Source organism: Takifugu flavidus, chromosome 18, assembly GCF_003711565.1.
Source record: "Takifugu flavidus isolate HTHZ2018 chromosome 18, ASM371156v2, whole genome shotgun sequence".
Taxonomy (NCBI): domain Eukaryota; kingdom Metazoa; phylum Chordata; class Actinopteri; order Tetraodontiformes; family Tetraodontidae; genus Takifugu; species Takifugu flavidus.
In genome coordinates this window covers 11,903,868-11,916,453 of record NC_079537.1, presented here as the reverse complement: position 1 = coordinate 11,916,453, position 12,586 = coordinate 11,903,868, and the positions used below count along the sequence as shown (strand labels likewise).

Below are 12,586 nucleotides of genomic sequence, written 5' to 3'. Positions count from 1 at the left end.
ACGGCTGCTTATCCGGCATCTTAAAGAGCAGCCGGATTAAGCGACCAGGAAAGGCGGATGAACTCAGGAGTTAAGCGGCCATGAATGAGATGTGGTGACTTTGAAACAAAGCTCGAGTGTCACTCACGGCCCGTCCTGGGGAATGCTGACGTCAGGGCCTACAAAAGAGGGCGATCTGGGGCGGTAAAATATCGTACAACAGCACCGCTCCTGATTTAGCCGGGGTCTCCATTCAGACATCCCCTGAAATGCAGCCAAACCTTTTCTGCATGTTCAAACAGAGAAAACACACAGAGACATTTGCTCTGTGCTTGAGCGCCTCGTTCTCTCCCATATTGGGTGGGACATACCTTTCTGTCCTCATGGGTGGCCTGCTTTGGCCACAGGACACAGGACTGTGGACTCTCGTAGTAGTCTCCATGGGGATGAGCAGGACTTGGGGAGGTATCCAGCTTACTGGAAACACAGTTTATTGTTGACTTTCAGGAATGGCGAAGGAGGGCGTGCTCTGTCTGCCGGGTGGGTGCTGGTGGGGGTTGGAGATGGAGTTTGGCACCGCGCTTCCTGGTGGTGCGAAGTTTCAAACATCACGGTCATCGCTGGTCAGGTGAGATGAAACACCATCTCTACGGGACATTCCTGTGCTCTCTGTAGCCCTGTAGACATTTTAAAAATTAATATTATTTCTTAGAATTCAGCTCACCATGAACCAAAAGCACACTTGGAAATCCTGTACTCTGATGAAATAGGCAGTAATTTAATATGCAAATACTTTTAGCAAACCTCAATAGTTAATTGGAGTCTCAAGTTGAAGGCTTAATGTCGGGGTGTTGCAAGTGTCTATCTTTGGCTCCCCCTGCCGGACATATGTGTAATTACAAGACACGACCAGACACGCGCGCGCGCTCACGCACACGGTGGATCTTTGGAGTGGCTTTGAACTTGCATTAGTTTCTCAACACAAATTGTTGGCACCAGAGGAGTTTGCGCAGCCACGGTGAGTATTTGTTTGGTCAGCTGACCCGCCGCCGGGTCACATGACATCTGCTTCCGGTGTTCCTGTTGTGCAGACTCAGCTGATCAAAAGTCAGCGCGTGAGCGGAAAAGCAGGATGTTTTAAATCGTTGCTTCGGTTCTTTTCAAGTTGTTTGTATGTATGTTAAATTCTGACATTAACGGGATTAAACGTGTGCAACGTTAATGGCGCTTATGTTGTGTTTTTATGGAAAAGGAGCGACGTGTGGATACATTTATCTATTGAGAAGAACCGAGCTGGCATTATTTCTGCACTAAGCGACTACGAATGATCTTTTCTTTCTGTGGGTACGTAAACGAGGTTAAAATGGCGAATTAAATGTGCTCGTTTCTGGTTTGGAATGATTAATTCTACAGAACAGTGTGGAGTTTATCAGGCGAATGTAAAAGTAGGTGTCTACGAGTTATATCTGCCTGTGAAATGTTAGTTTGACTTCATTTAAACAGTTATTTTGACTTCAGTCTATTTAAAAAACGTATGTATCGTATTTTCCAAGTAGGCTCATTTGTCAGCCCTTCACACGAAGTTAGAGTTAATGTCATAATATTGTAGTAAAACAGTGCAGCTCAGGGTGTGACTGGCAATGCAAAAGGGATTTCTGTCATGTTTCAGTCTTTGATCACAAACTATGAACAGATTTATTGGAAATGTAATTCACAGGAAAAATACCACTCACCAAAACGATTCCGCACGACTGCCACGAAATAACGAAAAAGGAGAGAAGAGCTGAGGAGCGTCGGCTCTCCTGTGACACACAAAAGCCCTTAATTTTGTGTGTTTCTGTGTGTTGTGCTCCACAGAAGAGAGAGGAGGAAACATGCCGACCAACAAATCGGTGTCAGACAGCCCCATCACCCGGTTCATCAACTGCAGAATCCTGAGAGACCACCAGCTGCAGAGGTCACACACACACACACACACACACACACACACACACACACACACACTCAGGAAACATGAAGAAGCAACTAAGCAAAAGGTGTGTGTGTGTGTGTTTGAAGGGAAGACCTGTGGGTGCGCGAAGGAAGGATTTTAGATCCAAAGAAATTGTTCTTTGATGAGCAGGGTTATGCCGACGTGCACGTGGACTGTGAGGGCAGCATCGTCGCCCCGGGTTTTATCGACGTTCAGATCAATGGTACACACACACACACACACACACACACACACACACGCAGAGTTGAGAAATTAGCAAGAGTACGTACGGACTGCTCCCCGCTCAGGTGGGTACGGGATCGACTTCTCTCTGCCCTCTGAGGACGTGAATGCTGGCGTTTTTTTCGTGGCCAAAAAGATCCTGCAACACGGCGTCACCTCCTTCTGTCCCACGCTGGTCACGTCGCCACCTTCTATCTACCACAAGGTACCATCGGCGCTCAGCCAGAGCCAGAACAGCTGCTGGTTGGGTTCTGTCCACAAATGTTCCTGACAGCCTGAAAACTGTTGTAATATGAAGTATTTGGCTGTTAAACTTTAAATATCTGACTGTTTTTTTAGGTTCTTCCTGAGGTCAAAGTCCAGAATGGAGGAGCTGATGGAGCTGGAGTTCTGGGTACGACTTAAACGTCAAGCTGTCTTTTTATTAGCAGCACAGATCTCAGTCTGACCCTAACGAGGCTTCCGTGTAGCCACACGTGCCCTCGTGGCCTTGATGCAGAACTCGCTGTTGCCACGTCAACAGCAGTAGAAATAACTCCTGACTGTGAGCAGGGCTTCACCTGGAGGGGCCGTTCATCAGTGAGAAGAAGAAAGGGGCCCACCCGCAGCCGTTCATCCGGAAATTCCACTCCGGGGGCATCGACAATCTGACGGAGGTCTACGGCAGTCTGGACAACGTTGCCATAGTAACGCTGGCTCCTGAGCTGGAGCACAGCCAATCAGTGGTGAGGGAGCTCTCCCAGAGAGGCATCACGGTGTCGTTAGGTAAGCACGGGTCGGTGTGTGTGTGTGTGTGTGTGTGTGATTCTGACCATGTGACCTACACGCGACCTCTGACCTTTTCCACATCAAGGTCACTCTATGGCCAACCTGTCCCAGGCGGAGGAGGCTGTTCGGCACGGAGCCTCCTTCATCACCCACCTCTTCAATGCCATGCCGTCCGTGAGTTCCTCCTGTGCTCTGTCTTCTGTACCTCATCTGGCCGGCGGCCACCAGGGGGCGCTGTGGTTTCACCGCAACTTCTTTTGTGTGCTGACGCAGTTCCACCATCGGGACCCCGGGATCGTGGGTCTGCTGACCAGTGATCAGGTCCCAGCAGGACAGACGGTGTACTACGGCATGATCGCCGACGGGATCCACACTAACCCGGCGGCCCTGCGGATCGCCCACAGGTCGCATCCTTCAGGTGGGTGCAGCAGCTCCGGCAGCAGGTAGACGGAGAGACCAAGTTGTTGTTGCTGTTGTCAGGTTTGGTGTTGGTGACGGACGCCGTCACGGCCATGGGGCTCCCCCCTGGACGACACACGTTAGGCCAGCAGGTCATCGAGATTCAGGGTCTCCACGCGTACGTGGCAGGTCTGTGACATCACACGCCGTGTCGTCCACTTTTAGGTGTCACCTTTGGACCAAAACGTTTCTGAAGTCTATGTTCAAGGCCTTTTCAAGTGGTTTAAAAGCCTCTTTGCTTGTCTTCTAGGCACAGATACTCTCAGCGGCAGCATCGCCACGATGGACAAGTGTGTCCGGCATTTTAGACAAGCCTCAGGTCAGTTTGGGTTATTTCAGCTTTATCCTTGAGGACAGCTCTCATCCCTACAAAGTGCTTCTAAGCAGGGATAACTTTCAGCTGTTGGTTAAATGACACACAAGCTTGATTTAAAACAGATTGTTACGGCATCCGGGACAGGAAAAAATCCTTTTTTCCTCCTGTTTGCCCAGGCTGCAGCATAGAGGAGGCTCTGGAAGCCGCATCGCTCCATCCTGCTCAGCTGCTGGGTATCAGCCACAGGAAGGGAAAGCTGGACTACGGCTCGGATGCAGGTCAGGATCCTCTCCGCTGTGGAAAAAACAGATTAGGTTCAAGTTTGGGCTGCAAACACGCAGCTTCTCCTGTGGCGTTACACTAAAGGGGAGTTCTGAGTGCCAGTTTATGGGCTGCAGCGTGCTTGATGGCATTTTTAAAGAGGAGCTAATGTTAGCGAGGATGCTAGCTTGAACAGTCAAGTTTATAAAACAACCGCACTAAAGGGAAAAGATGTAAAACAAGTTTTTAATGTCTCCATCAGGGGTTTAATGTCTGCTGCTGTGTTTAAATAGACTAGTCTGGTTAGTCTGGTTTCCAGGTTGCCACAGCAACGCTATCAGGCTTCGTCCACCCCTTCTGTCCTCAGGACACGATGGCTCAGATTTGTAAAGGTTTGCTGTCACATGTTTACAGTCTCTGCTGCTGATCTGGTTTGCTCTTCCACACTTTCAGACCTCGTTTTTCTTGACGATGAGCTCAGCATCAAATCCACCTTCATTTCTGGGGAGGAGGTTTGGAGAAAGGCGGCGTGAAGGGAGGAAACTTGGAGCTGTTTGGATTCAGCCGAAGATGGAACGATCCAGCGCCAAAATCCACTTTACAATATGAAAAACGCTGGAATCGAATGCACCCTGGACTCAGAGTTCACCTCACATCAGCTGTGGAAAATCTCTAATCTTTAATCTTTCTCTAACTTTGTTCTGGGATCTTGGATGTAATAATGTGCCTTTGAGAAGAAAGGACGCAGGCGATGTATAAGCTCAAGAGACGTGTTGTTTGAGTTTCCATTTCAAGCCTGTTCCTGCACAGTTCCTGCATTTAAAGGGGACGATGTGGGGAAGGTTCTGCATTAATTATTGTCTTTTACTTAATAATATAAGACACTTGTTTTATATCTGTTGTTTGCCCACATTTCTATGATTGCTCAATTGATGTTCTTTACTAAATTACTAAATTGAGGCCTTTTTTAAACAAAAAGATAACAAAGTGCTTAGTTTCTGTTGTTATTGAATGGTAAATCTGTGTAGTAGTTGTGTAGTTCATTACTTACATTTGAAGAGGTACAATGATTGTTTATTAGCAGGGTGGAGCTGGACGTTATGGCGTTTGATGCCACAATCATAGTTTTAATCATCCAGAACCTGAATGAGAGCAGAGAAGGTATTTTTATCTCTCCCGGATGCTGCGCTCGCTGTCCGGGATCCTGTCCTGAAAATGTCCCTGGAGAAAAGAAATATCGTCCGGGAGCAAGCTGGAGGAGAACGTCTACAAGCTAGCTGCAATTAGCTACAGGAAACCGCTAGCAGAACTACACCTTCAAAATGAAAGGCCAAACATTGAGGTACTTGTTTAATTCCACACATTATTCCAGATTTTAATTGCAGTAACTACTCAACTACTAATTCCATTATGGGCTGTATGAGCCGTTTTCTTTCTTTGACACACACAGATAATCTCTAGACGGCACATGCCTTCATCTTCAACTGAGATATTTTCAGATACAAAAACTCTAACTTAACACAAGGGTTTTGTTTTTGAAAAGCATACCTACCTAAACCTCATTATTCAAATATGGTCAAGCATTGAGTTTTATTTTGAAATCCCCCAGAGGAAGTGAGCCGTCTCCCCTGCAGCTTTGTGGTGGTGCTGATGAGAGGAGGCGGTGACTGTGCATCTCAGGGCTTAAACGAAGGAGGATGCCTGCAGCTCAGACCCAGCGGGCAGCAATATTCCTCCTCCTGCATGTTTCTGCGCTCCGGCTCGGGTGAGTCCAGCTGCTCCTCCTGCTCTTTGGTGCCGTCGGGTCTTCACACGGACCTGCAGAGTCCGGACCTGCGCCGGTCCCTCTGCAGCTGCAGCAGGCGACCTGAAGTCTCTGTGAACTTCAGAAACCTGCATAAAGGTTGAAGCTTCGGTTGAATGCATGAGAACACAAACACACTTTGGTCCACTTTCATTCTTAAAAACGGTCCTTTTAGGGGCACCGGAGCTCATTTTGTTATTCGGACGCGTCTACGATGGAACCCAGGAGGGTCGAATGGGCAAAAATGGGATTTTGATTTTAGGAGGGCAAAAGTTGTTGACGATCGTCATTCTGTTGTTCGTTATTGTCGTCGGTTTGTGGCACGTCCGAAGGGCTCGAGGTTTTCACGCACATTTCAAGTCCTTGCTCAAGGACAACGTGTGGAGTCAGATGGATCCAGCAGATCCCGAACGGCATCGTAGAAGACAGCGGATTGTCTTTTAGCCCCTTCGGTAGCACCGAACGTGCCGTCGTTTTAATGTTTTAATGTCCAAACGAGCTGAATGTTCTGGCTTTAACACTGAAAAATGGTGAGGGGGTTCCTCAAAGGCTGATCCTGACACCAAAACATTAAACCGCTGATTCTCATTCCTCAGGTACCTCGCACGAGAGAGAGGAGCATCATGGGAGGTTCCACCTCCTCCCTCATTGAGGAGGCCGAAGGTGCCCCCCCCCGGGGTGCAGCGCTGCCCCCCTCCCCCATCATGGGATGCCTGCGGAGCAGCCAGAGTGTCTCCATCCCTCGACAGCTTCCCAGACCCAGCAGACACAGAGAGCGCAGGTCTGATGATGATGATGATGATGATGGTGATGATGATGGTGATGATGATGATGGTGATGATGATGATGGTGATGATGATGGATACTGCTATAAAATGACCCTTTTTCACCCATCAAACTGCCAATAAGCTGATATTCAGAGGTTTGTAGGTGCAAGGATCCAGTGGTCCGGTCAGAGGAAAGCGGAGAGACAATGTCCACTTCAGAGGTGACCTTGTAGCTCGTCTCCAGCCTCCAGGAGCACTTTTGGCGTCTGGATTTTATGGAATCGGGCCGCTGAAGCTCTTGCCCGGAGGCTGGATTCTGTCTTTATTGCTAACTGGCCTGTTTATCTCAGGCTGATTCTGGACAAATGAGACGTCCAGAGATATTTGGGTCCCCTCGCTGGGGACAGCAAACAGCTGTCGAGTGTTCGGCTCACAGACAGAATCTGACTAACGAAGCAGTTGTGGATGAGAGATCCTGTCAGGACCACGTGTGATTCGGGACGGATCCCTCTGAGAGTTGATCCTTGCACCTGCATCGGTGCTGAAATCAAGAGACAGTTGGGACGATTTAATCATCTCAAATGTGGAGCCGGGACCACGAGCTTTGGTCAGATCCTGCACCGGTGCGGTTGCATTTGGATCAGCAGCCATAAATGTTTCATGGACGGGTCGATGGAAAGGAGGGGAAAAAGTCCTTCCTGGGTTTAGATGAGATCTCCTCTAATCAATTATTGCTGTATCTGAGTCTAATGTCCCCAGCGTGACGTGTCTGGGCTTGGTTTGCAGGAGTCAGGTTACTCTCTGACAGGAAGCGTAACCAGGGACGTCTCTGATGGTCCAACTGCAGTCTGGAGCTGCATGGAGGGAATTCTGGCTCCACGGATTCTGGAATGTTGGACCAGTCAGTCGCTGTTGTCTTTTTCCCATCATCTCTGCAACCTTATTTCAGTGAAGCACTCAGCAAAATCCAGAAGGAACTTCAGTAGAATATTAATGGGACGTTAGCCATACATGAGCAGCACGCAACATCTGGGCCTGATGTTCGCCTGCCTCTGTTCGTCCACATCATCCTCCCAGGACCGGAGCCTCTGAGAGCTTTGAGGGAGATGAATCCTCTATGTTTTATCATCCTGCACAAGCTGTCGGCTGATATCACCGCTGGGAAAGATGAAAAATCTTAAATAATGTATAAGATCGCGCGCTTGTGAGTTCTTTCCATACATTAGAATCTTAATTTCGATGCCGCTCTCCCAATATGACCATGTCAGGTCCTCAAGGGCCTAAAGCCAGTCAGAGAAAAAGGCTTTCCCCACCAGTTCTCTGCCTGGCTGCATTGGGGCCCTGGAGGACTGGTTCTGGATCACCCCGATCCAAACATGTCCTGGTCACAACTGTCGTGTTGGGACGGGAACCCGTTGCTGAACCTTATTTCCTGTTTTCTGCAGTTTCTCTTCAGGTTCGATGCCCCTCCTGAGGACCCAGTGGGCGTGCGGCTGTTGCACCTTCCTCAACGCCGCTGGTGCCCCCCGCTGCTCCATCTGTGAGGCCCCGCGGCGCCGATCCGACGCCCAGTGGTTGTGGCGCCGCCCCAGCAGGGAGGACAGCGGCTGGTCGTGCCCACGCTGTACCCTCGCCAACTCCGCCGACTGTCCGACCTGTCCGCTCTGCGGATACGCGGGAACGCCACGTCAAACCCGCAGCTCTCCAGGCGAGCGGCGCCAGAGCTCCAGCAGCTGCTCCGGTCCCCTGAGACCGTCAGCGACGGAACCCTGCAGCCTGCAGAAGCAGAACCGGCGTGAAGACGCAGATCTGGACCGCCTGGCGTGGGACTGCTTGAGGTGCACCCTGCAGAACACGCCCACCTCCATGTCCTGCTCCGCTTGCGGGGGACCACGCAAACTGTCCCTGCCCCAGATCCCCGCAGACGCTCTGCTGGTCCCGGAACACGGAGTCCAACACGCACAACCTGCAGATCTCTCACGCTCCGCTTCCGCTGGAGGAGGATCTTTACTGGCGGAGGCTTCCTATCCGATCCCAAGCTCCTCGAGGCAGAACAATCCGCTTCCCTGCAGTCGCAGAGAGGTGCCCCCTGCAGATGTTTGCATCAGGCAAATTAGCAACTCGGGTCCTTCGCCCACAGCTCTCGTCCTCTCACATCCGTCTGCTCAGCCGGAGCACCTGGCCGGTAGACGTCTCAGCATCCTGAAGGAGGAGCTGTCGCCGCTCTCTCCCTCCTCCTCCTCCTTCCCAGCCGATGTCTTCCCCGCCAAAAGGGGGGAGTGGTCCTGTCCAGCGTGCACGCTCATCAACAAGGTCCAAGCCAGACACTGCCTGGCGTGCCACGCCGCCCAGGAGCACGGCGCCCAGCTCAGAGCAGCTCCGGCCTCCAAGAAGAAGCAGAGCAGGCTGGTGGAGCTGCTGCGCCAGAGTGATGAAGGGGAGGCCAAGGAGATGTGGGAAGACATCGTCACCTTCTGCACAGAGGTTTGGGAGCATCTCCTGTGGGTTCAGAGCAGAGCAGAGCAGAGCGATGATCATTGCCTCTTATTTCCAGAACAAAGTGACCTTTGTGGACGACAGCTTCCCGCCCAGTCCCAAATCTATCGGCTTCCCGCCGGACGACAGCGTCCAGCACCGGGTCAAAAAGTGGCTCCGCCCTCAGGAAATCAGCTGCTGCAACTTGAGGGAGCGCGCGGCAAAGTGGACGGTTTTCTGCACGCCTCGCCCCTCTGACATCCAGCAAGGCCTTCTGGGTAACTGCTGGTGAGCGTCACAATTACTGAGCAGGGTTTCATGGCAGGTGTGCAACATAGACGGCAAAATAAGGAATAATCCCTAAATGAGTTCCCACTGGACGCTCGCTGTGAATCAGGGCAGATTCCGGGTCTGTGTGAATGTTTGTGGATGGGAATGTTGCAGGTTCCTGAGTGCTTTGACCGTCCTGGCCGAACGCGCCGAGCTGCTGGAGAGAGTGATGGTGACCCGCTCGCTGTGTCCGGAGGGAGCCTACCAGGTGCGCCTGTGCAAGGACGGCTGCTGGACCACCGTCCTGGTGGACGACATGCTGCCCTGTGACGAGAACGACCATCTGCTCTTTTCTCAGGTGAAACTATCACTTTTGGAACGGAACCTAAAATAACGGCCGGGTGCTAAACTGTTTTAGCGCTAAACAAGCACGATAGCCTCCGGATGTTGCCTGAATTTGAGCTCCTGGTTGCGTGAGCGCCGTTGTTTCCCGCTCCCGCTCTAATTAGCTACACCCCGTTTGATCGTTGCCTCTTCAGGCCCAGCGGAGGCAGCTGTGGGTGCCCCTGATCGAAAAGGCCCTGGCCAAGCTCCATGGCTCCTACTTCTCTCTGCAGGCTGGTCGAGCCATCGAAGGCCTGGCCACACTGACGGGGGCCCCCTGCGAGTCCCTGGCCCTCCAGCTCAGTGCCACAAACCCCAAGGAAGACCCGATCGACACAGACCTGATCTGGGCCAAAATGCTGAGCTCCAAAGAAGCCGGGTGAATGTGACAGAATCGGAACCAGGCTGCCGTCCAATGCAGGGGAGTTAAAATGTCATTTCTGAACTTCCAGTTTTCTGATGGGGGCGTCTTGTGGAGGCGGAAACATGAAGGTGGATGACTTGGAGTACGAGTCTCTGGGTTTGCGTCCGCGACACGCTTACTCTGTTCTGGACGTGCGAGTCGTCACTGCTCACAGGTGGTGCTAACACAGCGTTCCTGTCATGAGCCACAGCTCCTTGTCCAACACTCACTCCTCCCACCTGCTTCCTGGCTCAGATTATTGCAGCTGAGGAACCCCTGGGGTCGTTTCTCCTGGACCGGACCCTGGTCGGACGACTGGCCGGACTGGCCTCCACACCTGAAGAGGGAGCTCTGCCCTCAGCGAGCTGAGGATGGCCTCTTCTGGATGGACTTCTCAGATTTTATAAGGTTGGGGAGGTTTAAAAGTTGGTCTGAGCAAACCTGAAATCGGTTTCCCTGACGAAGGTTCTCCTGCAGGTACTTTGACTCGGTGGACATCTGCAAGATTCACTCGGACTGGCAGGAGGTCCGAGTTCCGGGGGTTTTCCCACGAGGCGCTGATGCTCCAGTGGCGGTGGCGTCCGTCACAGTGCTGGAGAGAACCACCATGGAACTGGCATTGTTCCAGCAGGACAGCAGGTACGAGGACTCCAGTCCAGCCCGTCAGACCACAAGGTCGAGCTGGTGCTGGAACCATCGGAAAACACTCTAAACGATGCCGCTTGAACACGCCATGACGGCTTTTTCCTGGTTGCCATCAGGCGCTGGGACACAGCCGAGAGCCACCTGTTGGACCTGTGCTTGCTGGTGTTCCGGGTCTCCTTCGACAGCTCCGGCGCCCTGACCGTGGGCCGCCTGCTCGCTCACAGCCGGAGAGCCGTGAGGAGGTTTGTGGGCTGCGACGTCATGCTGGAGCCTGGCGAATACGCTGTGTTGTGTTGTGCTTTCAATCACTGGCACGCCCCCTCCCCAGAGGGGACCGGTAATACCGGCGCCGTCCACGGTTATGCCGCCTGGCTGCAGCACGCCGTTTGATCGCGCTGTGTGTTTGCAGCCTGCGGGAGCAGATCCGAGGCCCCCGGCTACACGCTGGTGGTTTACAGCAGCAGACTCGTCATGGTGGAGCAGGTGACGGCCTCCAGCACCACCATCGCCGACGCCGTCATCCAGCTGACCGAGGCTAAAGGAGAACGGCACGAGGTATCGCCGCCTTTCATTCGACTCTCTGATATGTTTGAAGCGCAGCCGTTATCTGGTGATCGTAAATGCTGCTCAGGGGCGAGAGGGGATGACCTGCTACTACCTGACCCACGGGTGGGCGGGCCTCATCGTGATGGTGGAGAACAGACACCCCAGGCATCACCTGCACGTGTCATGTGACTGCAGCGACAGCTTCAACGTGGTGTCCACGCGCGGCAGCCTCAAAGCCATCGACAGCATCCCTCCTCTGCACAGGTTCACAAATGATCTTAGGTCGAGCAATGATCCAAAGGTGGAGGTTTGTTAGCTTCTTAGCCTGGGCGCTGGGGTCAACGAGTATCGGTAGGGAGGTTTTCTGGGGTAGAGAGATGATCATGTACATTTTTCCCCTCTCAGGCAGGTGCTCGTGATTTTGTCTCAGCTGGAGGGAAACTCCGGGTTCTCCATCACGCACAGGCTGGCCCACCGTAAGGCTGCTCAGGCCTCTCTGGGTAACTGGAGTCCCACAAAGTCCACACACAGTCCAGCTCTCAGTGCAGAGACAGCAGGGCTGCATCAGCCCCGACCCCTCTGACCTCTATGACCCCTCTGACCTCTATGACCCCTCTGACTGCAGAGTGGCGGGACTGAATCATCCACTTTCTACAGTTTTTCTGTGACTTTTTCTCTAAATAAGAGTGACCAAATGATGGAATGCTGATTCAGTTTTCTGTTCTGTGAAGAAATTCAACGGTGATTTTATTATTGAGTCTCCAGAGATGAAACCACCAGCTCAAATAATGTCAGACAGCTTCATATTCTAAGCTGTGTGTCAGGTCCACCGGATGTTTGTTTCTATCCCGGCGGCTCTGCAGCAGAACAGGAACATACGAAACATCCGCTCACTTCTGGTCACAGACGGAACACGATGCACTTTATAGACTCTCTGCAGGTCTTCGGGTCCAGATCGTCTTAACTTTTGATGATATTTTACATATTCGTGTCAGAAGCAGCTGCTAGTCTTCACAGGGACAACACAACTGTTGTGTTTATTCTTCTGTGTTCTCCAACAAAGACTGTTTAAATGAGCACTTTAGGACCTGAAGGGTTGTGTGTCGCTCCAGCAGATATTATTGATTCAGAATAAGGCAGAAAGGTGAAAAGAAGCTAACTATGCAAACTATGCAAATATTTTAAAGCTGTAAACATGCTTTGTCACTGTAAATGTCTCTATATCTTATACTTGTTTGCAGAGGTTAGAAATTAGAACCTGTTTTCTTTCAGTTGCTGTGGTTGCATTATTCAC

The 12,586-nt window shown here is 51.7% G+C and overlaps 2 protein-coding genes across 8 annotated transcripts; both read left to right on the top strand.

The window, feature by feature from the left end:
• Nucleotides 1–1,026: 1,026 nt before the first annotated feature.
• amdhd2 (amidohydrolase domain containing 2) lies at nucleotides 1,027–4,985 on the top strand. 3 transcript variants are annotated; one of them, XM_057014150.1, is made up of 13 exons: nucleotides 1,028–1,150; nucleotides 1,232–1,323; nucleotides 1,837–1,936; nucleotides 2,038–2,174; nucleotides 2,260–2,399; nucleotides 2,534–2,588; nucleotides 2,747–2,959; nucleotides 3,048–3,136; nucleotides 3,236–3,380; nucleotides 3,443–3,550; nucleotides 3,672–3,740; nucleotides 3,914–4,015; nucleotides 4,452–4,985. In XM_057014150.1, exons 3-13 carry the CDS (start codon nucleotides 1,854–1,856, stop codon nucleotides 4,529–4,531), a joined length of 1,221 nt encoding a protein of 406 aa, XP_056870130.1. In that variant the 5' UTR covers nucleotides 1,028–1,150; nucleotides 1,232–1,323; nucleotides 1,837–1,853; the 3' UTR covers nucleotides 4,532–4,985. The 3 variants fall into 3 exon arrangements, with proteins under 3 accessions (XP_056870132.1, XP_056870130.1, XP_056870131.1); XM_057014151.1 differs by having other exon boundaries at nucleotides 1,036–1,154; XM_057014152.1 differs by lacking the exon at nucleotides 3,443–3,550 and having other exon boundaries at nucleotides 1,027–1,150.
• Nucleotides 4,986–5,200: 215 nt separating this feature from the next.
• LOC130514518 (calpain-15-like) lies at nucleotides 5,201–12,563 on the top strand. 5 transcript variants are annotated; one of them, XM_057014144.1, is made up of 14 exons: nucleotides 5,201–5,340; nucleotides 5,608–5,763; nucleotides 6,399–6,583; nucleotides 8,015–9,053; nucleotides 9,124–9,332; nucleotides 9,489–9,672; nucleotides 9,932–10,077; nucleotides 10,151–10,276; nucleotides 10,357–10,509; nucleotides 10,579–10,740; nucleotides 10,863–11,083; nucleotides 11,156–11,301; nucleotides 11,378–11,556; nucleotides 11,698–12,563. In XM_057014144.1, exons 3-14 carry the CDS (start codon nucleotides 6,426–6,428, stop codon nucleotides 11,873–11,875), a joined length of 2,901 nt encoding a protein of 966 aa, XP_056870124.1. In that variant the 5' UTR covers nucleotides 5,201–5,340; nucleotides 5,608–5,763; nucleotides 6,399–6,425; the 3' UTR covers nucleotides 11,876–12,563. The 5 variants fall into 5 exon arrangements, with proteins under 5 accessions (XP_056870124.1, XP_056870122.1, XP_056870123.1 ...); XM_057014142.1 differs by having other exon boundaries at nucleotides 9,854–10,077; XM_057014143.1 differs by having other exon boundaries at nucleotides 9,854–10,077; nucleotides 11,378–11,599.
• Nucleotides 12,564–12,586: the final 23 nt, after the last annotated feature.